The sequence below is a fragment of the Mobula hypostoma genome, chromosome 11 (assembly GCF_963921235.1).
Source record: "Mobula hypostoma chromosome 11, sMobHyp1.1, whole genome shotgun sequence".
NCBI classification, from domain to species: Eukaryota; Metazoa; Chordata; class Chondrichthyes; order Myliobatiformes; family Myliobatidae; genus Mobula; species Mobula hypostoma.
The window spans coordinates 91,681,241-91,693,244 of record NC_086107.1 but is presented as its reverse complement, the minus strand read 5'-3'; the positions used below and the strand labels follow the sequence as shown (position 1 = coordinate 91,693,244).

At 44.6% G+C, this 12,004-nt stretch overlaps 1 protein-coding gene across 1 annotated transcript in view; it reads right to left on the bottom strand.

Moving 5' to 3' along the window:
* aldh16a1 (aldehyde dehydrogenase 16 family, member A1) overlaps positions 1-12,004 on the bottom strand; it is a 104,463-nt gene that overhangs the window by 46,483 nt on the left and 45,976 nt on the right. Inside the window, exons 6-7 of the mRNA XM_063062515.1 lie at positions 4,791-4,975; positions 623-775 (exon numbers count right to left, since the gene is read on the bottom strand). Coding sequence (XP_062918585.1) covers positions 623-775; positions 4,791-4,975 — 338 coding nt within the window. The remainder of the gene's footprint in view (positions 1-622; positions 776-4,790; positions 4,976-12,004) is intronic.

Genomic DNA, 12,004 nt, shown 5'->3' with positions numbered 1-12,004 from the left:
CTCACCAAGCTTCTTGTTCTAGCTTCTGTGCCCTTCCTTTCCTGATGGAGGATCTTGGCACAAAACGACTGTTTATTCCCCTCTATATATGCTGCCTGACCTGCTGAATTTTGTGCATGCTGCTCAAGGTTTCCAGCATCTACAGAATCTCTTGTCTTTGACAAATTATGATCTTGCTGAGGATTGAATGAAAAACATTCTTACTTTCTTCAGAATATGGTGGCAGTACTTGTTACCTCCTGCAAGCCTATCATTGCAAGCAAAGCGCTCAGTGATTGATTTGAACAATGCAGCTAACCCTTCCAACCTCAAGAAAGAGGCTGTATTACTGAGCTGGGTCCTTTTAGAATACCAGCCATCCTTGCGAGTGTGACTGTAGAGAAACCTCACTGTCATCTCTTGTAAACAAGGTACACATAAACACATCCCCCTTCACAAAACTGAACCTAAAGCCCATCAATGGGGTCAACGGCACACAGTTATTACTGAGTCCCAGTACAGCACAATATGAAGAGAGCTCAGAAGGCAGGTCCACTCTGGTTTATGATGGCTGGGCTCTAGTGCTTGCCCTTAGCAAACGGAGTGGACAAACTACATTGTCTGAACTCTCACCGCTACTCACCTGTCCTTGGTTGAACCAGATAGCATCTACCAGGCCTTCGACCACACTATCCAGATCAGCGGTGTCGAACACGATGAAGGGGGATTTCCCGCTAAGTTCCAGTGACAGCTTCTTTCCCGTGCCGGCTGTAGCTCGGCGGAGAAGCCGTCCCACCTGCAGAGGGAGCACATCACATAACTGACATGTCTGTGGGGGCACTAGAGACTGCAGACACTGGAGACAACAATCTGCTGGAGGAACTCAGTGGATTGAGCAACATCTGTGGTGGGTGGGGCAGTAGGAATTCTCAACTCCATCTCTCTATCTCAGTCCACCAGTCACCTCAGATCTTTTCATTCCCATTACACTCTTCATACTGTCAACTTCTCCTCGCCATTCTCAGCCCTGATGCAGTATTTCCACTCAGAACATCAACAATTCCTTCCACCACTGCCCTGCCCCTCCCCACAGATTCAGCTTTGTTCCTCCAGCAAGTGGTTTGTTGCATGTTTCAGTCTGTAATGCCTGCATCTCACAATCTCAGACAGTATCTACTCCCTTTCTAAGTAACAGCAATGAGGAGGAATTTCTTCAGCCAGAGGGTGGAATTCATTTCTACAGATGGCTGTGGCCAAGTCGTTGAGTGTACTTAAAGCAGCAGTTGATGTGTTCTGGATAAGCAACGGTATAAAAGGCTATGGGGAGAAGGCAGAAAAATGGAGTTCAGAGGGATAATAAGTCAGCCGCGATCAAATGGCAGAGTAGAATCAATAGGCCAAATGGTCTACTTCTACTCCTATTTTTATAGGCTTATGGTATAAAGGGGCTAATGCTTTCTAACTTTACAAACACAGAGTTCTCTGGTGCATTGCACACATGCATTAGCCCCTTCAACCATCAGTCTCCTGACCTCAACTCTAAACTGATTCTAAAACCTGCGGACTCACTTTCAAGGACGCTACAATTCATGTTCCCAGTATTACCTATTTTCATTATCATTTTTTTTGTATTTGAACAGATTGTCTTCTCTTGCACATGAATGAAGGGAGAACCAGCAAAAGACGACAGTCTGTGCAAATACAAAAAAGATGTAAATATATAATACTTACAACGTGAATTGCAGAGTCCTCGAAAGTGAGTCTGTAGGCCTTGGTATCAGTTCAGAGTTGAGGTGGGGGTAACTTCATTCAAATTCTCCTCTTTTGCACATTGGTTGTTTTGTGCGTAGTTTTTCATTGATTCTATTGTATTTCTTTGTTCTAGTGTAAATGCCTGCAAGAAAATGGATCCCAGGGTAGGAAATGGTGCTGGTGCTGAAGAGGGTCCAGTGGAGGTTTGCATTAATGACCTGGGGAATGAAAGGGTTAACATATGAGGAGTGTTTGATGGCTCTCAGCTTTGATGGGAGATTTGAAGAATGAGTGGTGGATAATAAACTTACTTTGAACTTTGCATGTCCATAAGAATTATACAGTAGCCATGAAGGAGCTTAAAAAGAGACTTATGAGAGCTGGAAGAAGACATGAGAAGACCTTGGATTAAGGAAAACCCCAAGGTGCTCAACACGCGTGTATAAACCAAGAGAATGACTAGAGTGAGGATAGGACCAACCAGTGGTATAAGAGGAAACGTGCCTGGAAGCATAGGTGGTAGGAGAGGTTCCTAATGGACACTTTATTTTAATATTCACCAGAGAGGGAGGCATTGACGAATGTGAGGTCATCATACAAAGGCTGATATGCTGGAACGTCAACATTAAGAATAAGGGTGTACTGGAAGTCATGAAAAAATTAGGATAGATAAGTCCCTGGATATAGCCTAGGTTACTACAGGAACTGAGGGAAGAAATTGTTATGCTTTTGACGGTGATCTTTGAGTCCTAACTGACCACAGGAGTAGTGCCAGAGGTTTGGAGAGTGGCAGACGTTATTTCTTTGTTCAAGACAGTTAACTGGGAATTAGACCAGCAAGTCTAACATCAGTGGTGGGCAAACGTTTGGGGAGGATACTTAAGAGACAGATTTACAGGCATTTAGAGAAGCATGGTTTTGTGTGAGGGGCAAGATCATGCCTCATGAGCCTGACTGACTTCTTTGAGTGAGTGACAAATTGATGAAGGTAGAGCAGTGGATGAGGAGTATATGGATTTTAATAAGATGTTTGACAAGGTTCCCCATGGTAGGCTCTTGCAGAAAATCAAGGAGGCATAAGATCCAGGGAAACTTGGCTGTGTCAACTCAGAATTGGCTTGCTCCCAGAAAGCAGAGGTTGGTTGCAGATGAAGTACATTCTGCCTGGAGGTCTGTGACTAATGGTTTTCCACGAGGATCTGCTCTGAGACTACTACTCTGTGATTTTTATAAATGAATTCGGTGAGGAAGTGGAAGAGTGAGTTAGGAAGTTTTCAGATGAGATGAAGTTTGATGGTGCCGTGCATAGTGTAGAAGGTTGTCACAGGTTATAGCGGGATGTTTTGATAGGATGCAGAGCTGGGCAAAGAAACAGCAGATGGAGTACAATCCAGTGAATTTACTTTGGAAGCTTGAAATTGAAGGCAGAGTACAGGGTTATTGACAGGATTCTTAACAATGTGAAGGAAGAGAGACCTTGGAGTCCATGCCATAGATTCCTCAAAGTTGCCACACGCAGGTAGTTAAGATGCACAGTATTGCATGTTGGCCTTCACTGGTCAGGGGATTGAGTTCAAGAGCTGAAGGTAATTTTAGAGTCATTTCAAACTCTGGTTAGACCACATTTGGAGTAGTGTTCAGTTCTGGCCGCCTCAATGCAAGGATGTAATGCTGAGGCTTTATAAGGCAATGGTGAGGTTCACTTGGAGTACTGTGAGCAATTTTGGGTCCCTTATTTAAGAAAGGATGTGCTGACATTGGAGAGGCTTCAGCAGTGGTTCACAAGAATGATTCAGGGAATGAAAGGCTTATTGAATCAAAAGTGATTGATTACTCTGGACCTGTACTCACTGGAATTTGGAAGAATGAGAGGGGGATCTTATTGAGATATACCAAATTTTGAAAGGCCGAAATAGAGTGGACGTGGAAAGGATTTTTCCTATAGTGGGGGAGTCTAGGTCTAGAGAGCACAACCTCAGAATAAAGGGAGTCCCCCTTCATTGTGTTAATATCACTGGCATATGTCATGAAATTTGCTGTTATGCGACAGCAGTACATTGCAATACATAATAAAAACTGTGAATTACAGTAAATATATATATTCATATTTTAAAAGTTAAATTAAATAAGTAGCACAAAAAGAGAAAAAACTCATGCAGTAGTATGCAAGATTCACTGTGTATTTAGAAATCTAATGGCAGAGGGGAAGAATCTATTACTGAATCATTGGGTGTGTGTCTTCAGGCTCCTGTACCTCCTCCCTGACGGTAGCAATGAGAAGAGGACATGTCCATCTGTTATGATCTGTGATTTGGGATGGCTTATTCTGGCATGAAAATCTCCTGCTCTCTGACGGCTATCACTGGAGGGCAGTCAGATTCACGTGTATGATAGCGCTCAGTAATTCTCAGCTTTGTAAATGATCAGCCCTATACAACTGTCAGTATTGAAGTCCAATTGCCATGTGGAGCATTAGTTTTGGATGCATGGCAGTTGTACAAAGAACTGTAGAGACAAGATCTTATCAGACTAAGAATATCATTGCATATACGATGGCACTAAGCATAAAGGACTAGGTTACAGATTGTGAGAGGCATAGATGAGTTGGACAGAAACACTCAGCTTTCCAGGGTCAAGGAGTCCAAAACTAGGGGCATGAGTTAGGATGAGAGGGAAAATATTTAAAAGGGATCTGAGGGGCATATTCTTCACACAGTACTGAGTATATGGAACAAACTGCCAGAGGAAGTGGTTGAGGCGGGTACAATAGTATCATTTAAGAAGCAATTGGGTAATTGCCTGCAAGAAAAAATACCTCAAGATAGTAAACAGTAACATATACGGACTTTAGTAATAAATTTGCTTTGAACTTTGAGGTACATGGAGTGGGGGGACTTGGAGACTGATGGGAAATTGGGACTAGCTGAGGGAACAATGGACTGGTTGAACTGAAGAGCCTATATCTATCTAACTAAGGGTGATTTATAACACAAAATAATAAAAAAATACTTTTGAACAGATTTAGGGGAAAATGATTGAGAATTTAACTGTTGTGGTACCTCAGTGGAGCCAGTGAAGGCAACCTTGTCCACGTCCTGGTGTGTTGCCAGCTTGCTGCCAAATGATCCATTGCCCGTCACCACATTGAGGACACCAGGAGGAAGACCAGCCTCTGTGCAGATCTCTGCAAACAGCAGGGCGGTGAGACGTGTGTAGGTGGCTGGCTTCAATACCACAGTGTTACCTGCAGAACAAGGACCAATCAGGTGAGACAAGGGAACTTCAGAAAACGACACTACCTTCCAGCTTCAGCCAAAGCACCCACATACTGACATTCACGGTTAAGGAACCACTGAGCATCAACAGGAGCACTGTCACAAGAAAGGGAGATCATGAGTTCATCTACTAGCGTACGAGACGTCCGTTCAAGAGTCTGATAAGAATGGGATAGAAGCGTCCGAATCTGGTGGCACAGTAAACAGAGGATGTACAAACTCGGGATATGAACATAAAAGTATTTGTTCCCTCAAGCCTGCTTTGTCATTCAGCAAAATTAGGACCGATCTTCTGCCTTACACACCATTTTCTTGCCCCTCCCCACATGCCTTTGACATCCAGCTGTTTAGGTCACTTACAACTGATTAGTTAAAATAGCCACTGTTCTAAAAAAAAAATACAATCCCAATTCCAATGAGGAAGTTCCCACAATTATACAGAAAAATTAACAAAATTATTTTATTTTTAATATATTCAGAGATACAGCATAGTATGTTCCAGACCAATGAGGCCGCGCCACCCAATTACACCCATGTGACTAATTAAACTACTAATCCCCTACATCTTTAGAATATGGGAGGGAACCAGAGCACCCAGAGGAAACCTACACAGCCACGGGAAGAACGTACAAACTTCTTACAGACAGCGGCAGAATTGAACTCATGTTGCTGGTACTGTAAAGCTCTATGCTAACCACCATGCCACCATGCTGCCCCACTTTGAGTATTATTAGTTAAGAGGTACAGTAGTATGCATATAGCTAGAGTGCTTAAGACTCTATGTACAGTACTGTATTTGTCAACATGGAGTGGAGAGCAAGTTTGTAAATCTGGCGGGAGCAAAGGATGTTGGAAATGCCGAGGTGGAGTACTGTGGGAGGGGTGTGGGACAGGTGGCGGGGGCACTGAGACACCAGGCAAAGTCACTTGAGTCCAAACAATTCGTCTACTGATCATTACAGAATGTCTCTCATGTTTGAAGTATCATGAATTTCCTTTTTTCGCAGTAGCAGTACTGTGCAATACAAAAAATTACAAAATACATATATATTTATGTGTGTGCCTAAGACTTTTGCACAGTACAGTAAATGTTGACGAAGTATATATTTAAGGCAGCAGTTGATGAGTGTGTATTTAAGGCAAATGTTGATAGGTTCTTGACTAGTAAAGGGGTTAAGGATTATGAGAAGAAGGCGGAAAGTTAAAAAGGTCAGTCATGAGTGAATGGTAGAGCAGACTTAATGTGCAGAATGTGACCCTATATCTCTTTTGCCTCATGGACATCATGAGAACATTATTTGGAGCAAAAACCTGCAGACGCTAGAAATCTGAAGCAAAAAGAGATGCTGTAAAGTCCTCAGCAGGTCAACAAGCATCAATTGGGATGGCAATAGGCAATATTTCAACTCACGTGGCATTGATCAAACAGGAAAAGTGAGAAATTCTCACAATCGTTAATGTGGGAGGAGATGGAGAGAAGATGAAACATCTCCTTCAGGGTATAAACTATAGCTGACAGGGTAAACATTGTGATTCTGAGGCTTCAGTTGGTTGGGGCTGACCATGGATGTTGCATCCTAGTTGTGTATAATTTGTCATTATGCAAGCCAGGGCAGTACAATATGGAGAGCAAGCTGTTGCCTGTGTAGCAGGCTCTGACTCTCCACGCATCTGATGAATCCAAAAGACATCAGAGACTAATACAGTTTAGCACCAGTGGCATTGCAGGAATTACCAGCCAGTGTTGAACCCACGTAGGACTGCAGCCCTAGATTTTTCCTCAGAATTTACTCCTGAAACCTTTCCCATGAGAGGATATAGCCACAAAGCAGCAGAGGTTTGAGATCAGAGTTTTCTTTCTCCTATATGAGCCTCTAATCATGGCTGACAAGCCTCATCTGCCCAAAGTGGCTGGTTTTAAGGTGACAATAACCTGCCTTTGCCCCTTTCTCCTGTCAGTAGAAATGGTGGCGCCTGTCTTAGTAGCTAAGCCACACGTGAAGGCCAGGAGCTGGTCTTGGTTGTGAAGGCTATTTTAGATGCAGCCCATTGCGAGCATTTAATAGTAGTGAAAGCTTATTCCTTACTTCACCTCCCCCCCAACACCCCACCCCTAGCTATGACAACCTTAGGGAACCAATTACTTTATTAATGGCAGTGCTGGAGGAACTCAGCAGGTCAAGCAGCATCAATGGAGGAGAATAAGCAGTCGACGTTTTGGGCCAAGATCCTTCATCAGGACTGGGAAGGAAGGGAGAAGTAGCCAGAATAAAAGATGGGAGGAGTCAAAATGATTCAGAAACAAAGTAACTGCCACATATATTGGGGAAAATAATTACCCAAAATTGTTAAGTTCATTACAACCTTAGGGTTGTAATGTCAAAGTGTGAATGTTTACTCTATGCATCATGAGAGGAATAAGGGGGTGGGGGTCAGATAGAAAGAAGTCAGAGACAGAGAATTAAAGTGACAGGTGACTAGATGCTCAGTGTCAACATCACTGACTGCTGGGACTAGCTGTGAGGAAACCCACAGGGTCACAGGGGAGAGCAAACTCCTTACAGATAGTAGTGGGAATTGAACCCTGGTCGCTTGTTCTGTAAAGCATTTTGCAAGCTGCAACGTTACTGCGCCATTCCACACTTGGAAAGATAACTTGAGCTCTTGACTGTTCAGAAGGATAGAGGTTAAAACAAAAGGCAAATGGAGATGGAGAGGAATGAAACCGAGGCCTCTGCTGGGATCAGAGGGGGAAATCAATCCTAAGCAGAGAGGGGCAGCTTGGTAGCATAGTAGTTAGCGTAATACAGAGTGCCATGACCAAGGTTCAGTTCCACCACTGTTGATAAGGAGTCTGTACGTTCTCACCGCAATGGTGTGGGTTTGCTTTGCGGGCTCCAGTTTCCTCCAACATTCCAAATGGGTTATGAAGATATCTGGATACAGGGCTGTAATTTAGCAGCATGGCTCATTGGACTGGAAGGGCCTGACACCATGTTGAATCTCGAAAGTCGCTCTCAGTCATTTCACACCACAGAAACCCGGCATAAGCACCAGGCTGATGGGCCACAAGACTCGGGACAGACTTTAACTGACACTCAAAAACTTGTAATTACTCAGCCTACAAGATGCTGGTGGAACGCAGCAGGCCAGGCAGCATCAATAGGAAGAAGTCGAGACCCTCCGTCAGGACTAACGGAGAAAAGAGATAGTACGAGATTTAAGTGGGAGGGGAAGGGGGAGACCCGAAATGATAGGAGAAGACAGGAGGGGGAGGGGTGAAGCTAAGAGCTGGGAAGTTGATTGGCAAAAGGGATACAAGGCTGGAGAATGGGGAGTATCATAGGACGGAAGACCTTGGAAGAAAGAAAGGGGGAGGGGAGCATCGGAGGAAGATGGAGAACAGGCAAGGAGTTATTCTGAGAAGGAAAGAGAGAAAAAACAATAAATAAATAAATAAAGTAAAATAAATAAATAGGAGGGATGGGGTAAGAAGGGGAGGAGGGGCATTAACGGAAGTTAGAGAAATCAATGTTCATGCTACCAGGTTGAAGGCTTCAGAGATGGAATATAAGGTGTTGTTCCTCCAACCTGAGTGTGGCTTCATCTCAACAGTAGAGGCGGCCATGGATTGACATATCGGAATGGGAATGGGCCGTGGAATTAAAATGTGTGGCCACTAGAAGATCCTGCTTCCTCTGGCGGACAGAGCGTAGGTGTTCCGCAAAACGGTCTCCCAGTCTGCATTGGATCTCACCAATATATAGAAGGCCACACCAGGAGCACTGGACACAGTATATCACACCAGCAGACTCACAGGTGAAGTGTCGCCTCACCTGGAAGGACTCTCTGGGGCCTTCAGTGGTGGTGAGGGAGGAAGTGTAAGGGCAGGTGTAACACTTGTTCCGCTTACAAGGATAAGTGCCAGGAGGGAGATTGGTGGGAAGGGATAGAGGGGACGAATGGACAAGGGAGTCGTGTAGGGAGCGATCCCTGCGGAAAGCAGAAAGTGAGGGGGAGGGGGAGGGAAAGATGTGCTTGGTGGTGGGATCCCTAGTGGGGTGGCGGGAGGATGGGGTGAGAGCAGATGTGCATGAAATGGGAGAGATGCGTTTGAGGGCAGAGTTGATGGTAAAGGAAGGGAAGTCCCTTTCTTTAAAAAAAGGAAGACACCTCCTTCATTCTGGAATGAAAAGCCTCATTCTGAGAGCAGATGCGGCGGAGATGGAGGAATTGAGAGTAGGGGATGGCATTTTTACAGGTAACAGGGTGGGAAGAGGAATAGTCCAGAGAGCTGTGAGAATCCGTGGGCTTATAGTAGACAACAGTAGACAAGCTGTCTCCAGAGATAGAAACAGAGAGATCAAGGAAGGGGAGGGAGGTGTCGGAAATGGACCACATAAATTTGAGGGCAGGGTGGAAGTTGGAAGCAAAGCTGATGAAGTCAACGAGCTCAGCATGTGTGCAGGAAGCAGTGCCAATGTAGTCGTCGATGTAGCGAAGGAAAAGTGGGGGGATGGATACCAGTACAGGCTTGCAACATGGACTGTTCCACATAGCCAACAAAAAGGCAGGCATAGCTGGCACCCATGCGGGTGCCCATAGCTACACCTTTAGTTTGAAGGAAATGGGAGGAGCCAAAGAAGAAATTATTAAGAGTAAGGACCAATTCTGCTAGACGGAGGAGAGTGGTGGTAGAGGGGAACTGGTTGGGTCAGGAATCCAAAAAGAAATGGAGAGCTTTGAGATGAAGCCACACTCAGGTTGGAGGAACAACACCTTATATTCCGTTTCGGTAGCCTCCAACCTGATAGCATGAACTTTGATTTCTCTAACTTCCGTTAATGCCCCTCCTCCCCTTCTTACCGCATCCCTCCTATTTATTTATTTATTTGTTCTTCTCTCTTTCCTTCATACAATAACTCCTTGCCTGTTCTCCATCTTCCTCCGATGCTCCCCTCCCCCTTTCTTTCTTCCAAGGTCTTCCGTCCTATGATACTCCCCATTCTCCAGCCTTGTATCCCTTTTGCCAATCAACTTTCCAGCTCTTAGCTTCATCCCTCCCCCTCCTGTCTTCTTCTATCATTTCAGATTTCCCCCTCCCCCTCCCACTTTCAAATGTCTTACTATCTCTTTCTTCCGTTAGTCCTGACGAAGGGTCTCGACCCAAAACGTCGACTGTACTTCTTCCTATTGATGCTGCCTGGCCTGCTCCTTTCCACCAGCATTTTGTGTGCATTGCTTGAATTTCCAGCATCTGCAGATTTTCTCGTAATTACTCAGCCTCTCCACTTATGATCCCTTGATGACGACGTGTGTGTGTTCCTTCACCTTACCCTTTCTGAAGTCCACAATAAATTCTTTGGTCTTACCGACGTCGAGTACAAGGTTGTTGCTGCAACACCACACAATTAACTGATTTATCTTGTTCTTATATGCTCTGTCGTCACCATTTGAAATTCTGCCAATAATAATTGTGTCGTCAGTAAATTTATAGATGGCACTGGAGCTGTGCCCAGCCACACATTCAAGGGTGTAGAGAGTAGAGCAGTGAGCTAAGCACGCATCCTTGATCATCAGGAAGGTGGAGATTTATTTGCGATCCGATGTGGCCTTCCAGTGAGGAAGTCGAGGATCCAGTTGCAGAAGCCCAAGTTTTGGAGCTTTTTGATCAGAACTATAGGAACGATTTTGTTAAACACTGAGCTGCAGTCAATAAACAGTAGCCTGATGCAAGTATTAGCATTGTCCAGGTGATCCAAAGCCGCATGAAGAGTCAACGAGATCTGCTGTAGACCTATCGTGGCGACATGCAAATTGCAGTGGGTCCAGGTCCTTACTTAGGCAGGAGTTGATTCTAGCCATACCCAATCTCTCAAAATACTTCATCACCATAGATGTAAGTGCTACTGGACAATTGTCTTTAAGGCAGCTCACCCTGCTCTTCTTGGGCACTGGTACGATTGCTGCCCTTGTGAAGCAGGTGGGAACTTCTGGCTGCAGCGATGTGAAATTGAAAATGTCCTCAAGCGCATCTGCCAGTTGATTGGCACGGGTTTTCAGAGCTCTACCCGGTACACCAGTGGGGCCTGTTACCTTGTGAGGGCTCACCCTCCCGAAAGACATTCTGACATTGACCTCCGAGACAGAGATCACAGGGTCACCGGATGCTGCAGAGTTCCTCAGAGCTGTAGTTTTATTGTCCCTTTCTCCCATGTATACTGCTTAGTCCATGAGTGATCAGGGTTCAATTCCCACCACCGTCCATAAGAGGCTTGTACATTCGCCCCGTGACCACATGGGTTTCCTCCAGGTACTCTAGTTTCCTCCCCCATTCCAAAGATGTATGGTTTATGTCAAGTTGTGGGCAGGTCATGTTGTTGCCGGAAGCATTGTGACATTTGTAGGCTGCCCTCAGTACATCTTCAGACTTAATTATTGAGCAAACTATGCATTTCACTGCACGTTTCAATGTACATGTGACAAATAAAGCTCATCTCAATCTTTAAAACCAAAAGCTCATTACTACTAAACTATTTGAAAGTTACAGCTGCAGGAAAAGGCAAGAATGTGTTATTCAAAATACAATTTTAAATTAATTTTCTCAATTAAAACTGGAGAGTTGCTAAAAACTTGGGAAAGGTACAATAAAATTTGAAGTAAAAACAAAGTATGTAGAAAGCAGAGCAGATTTATTGCTAACAGCATTTTTGCAGCTTTGTTAAAATTACGAGTGTCGCAGCTAGCCTTGTGGTGGCAATGCAAAAGGCATCACTCGGGGTTACGGCTAGGTACTATATACATGAACCCTAGTGATGGATTGTTCAGACCTTTACAACCATCAGACCCAAGGAGACGCCAGAGTACTCGTAAGCTGGGACTCGTCAAATGACGATGACTTTCCAATTCTGCAGGAAGAAGTAAATGCAGACATAAGGTCGCTGAGGAATGGGAAAGCTGCAGGAATAGACAACATCCCAGCCGAGCTGATAAAACAA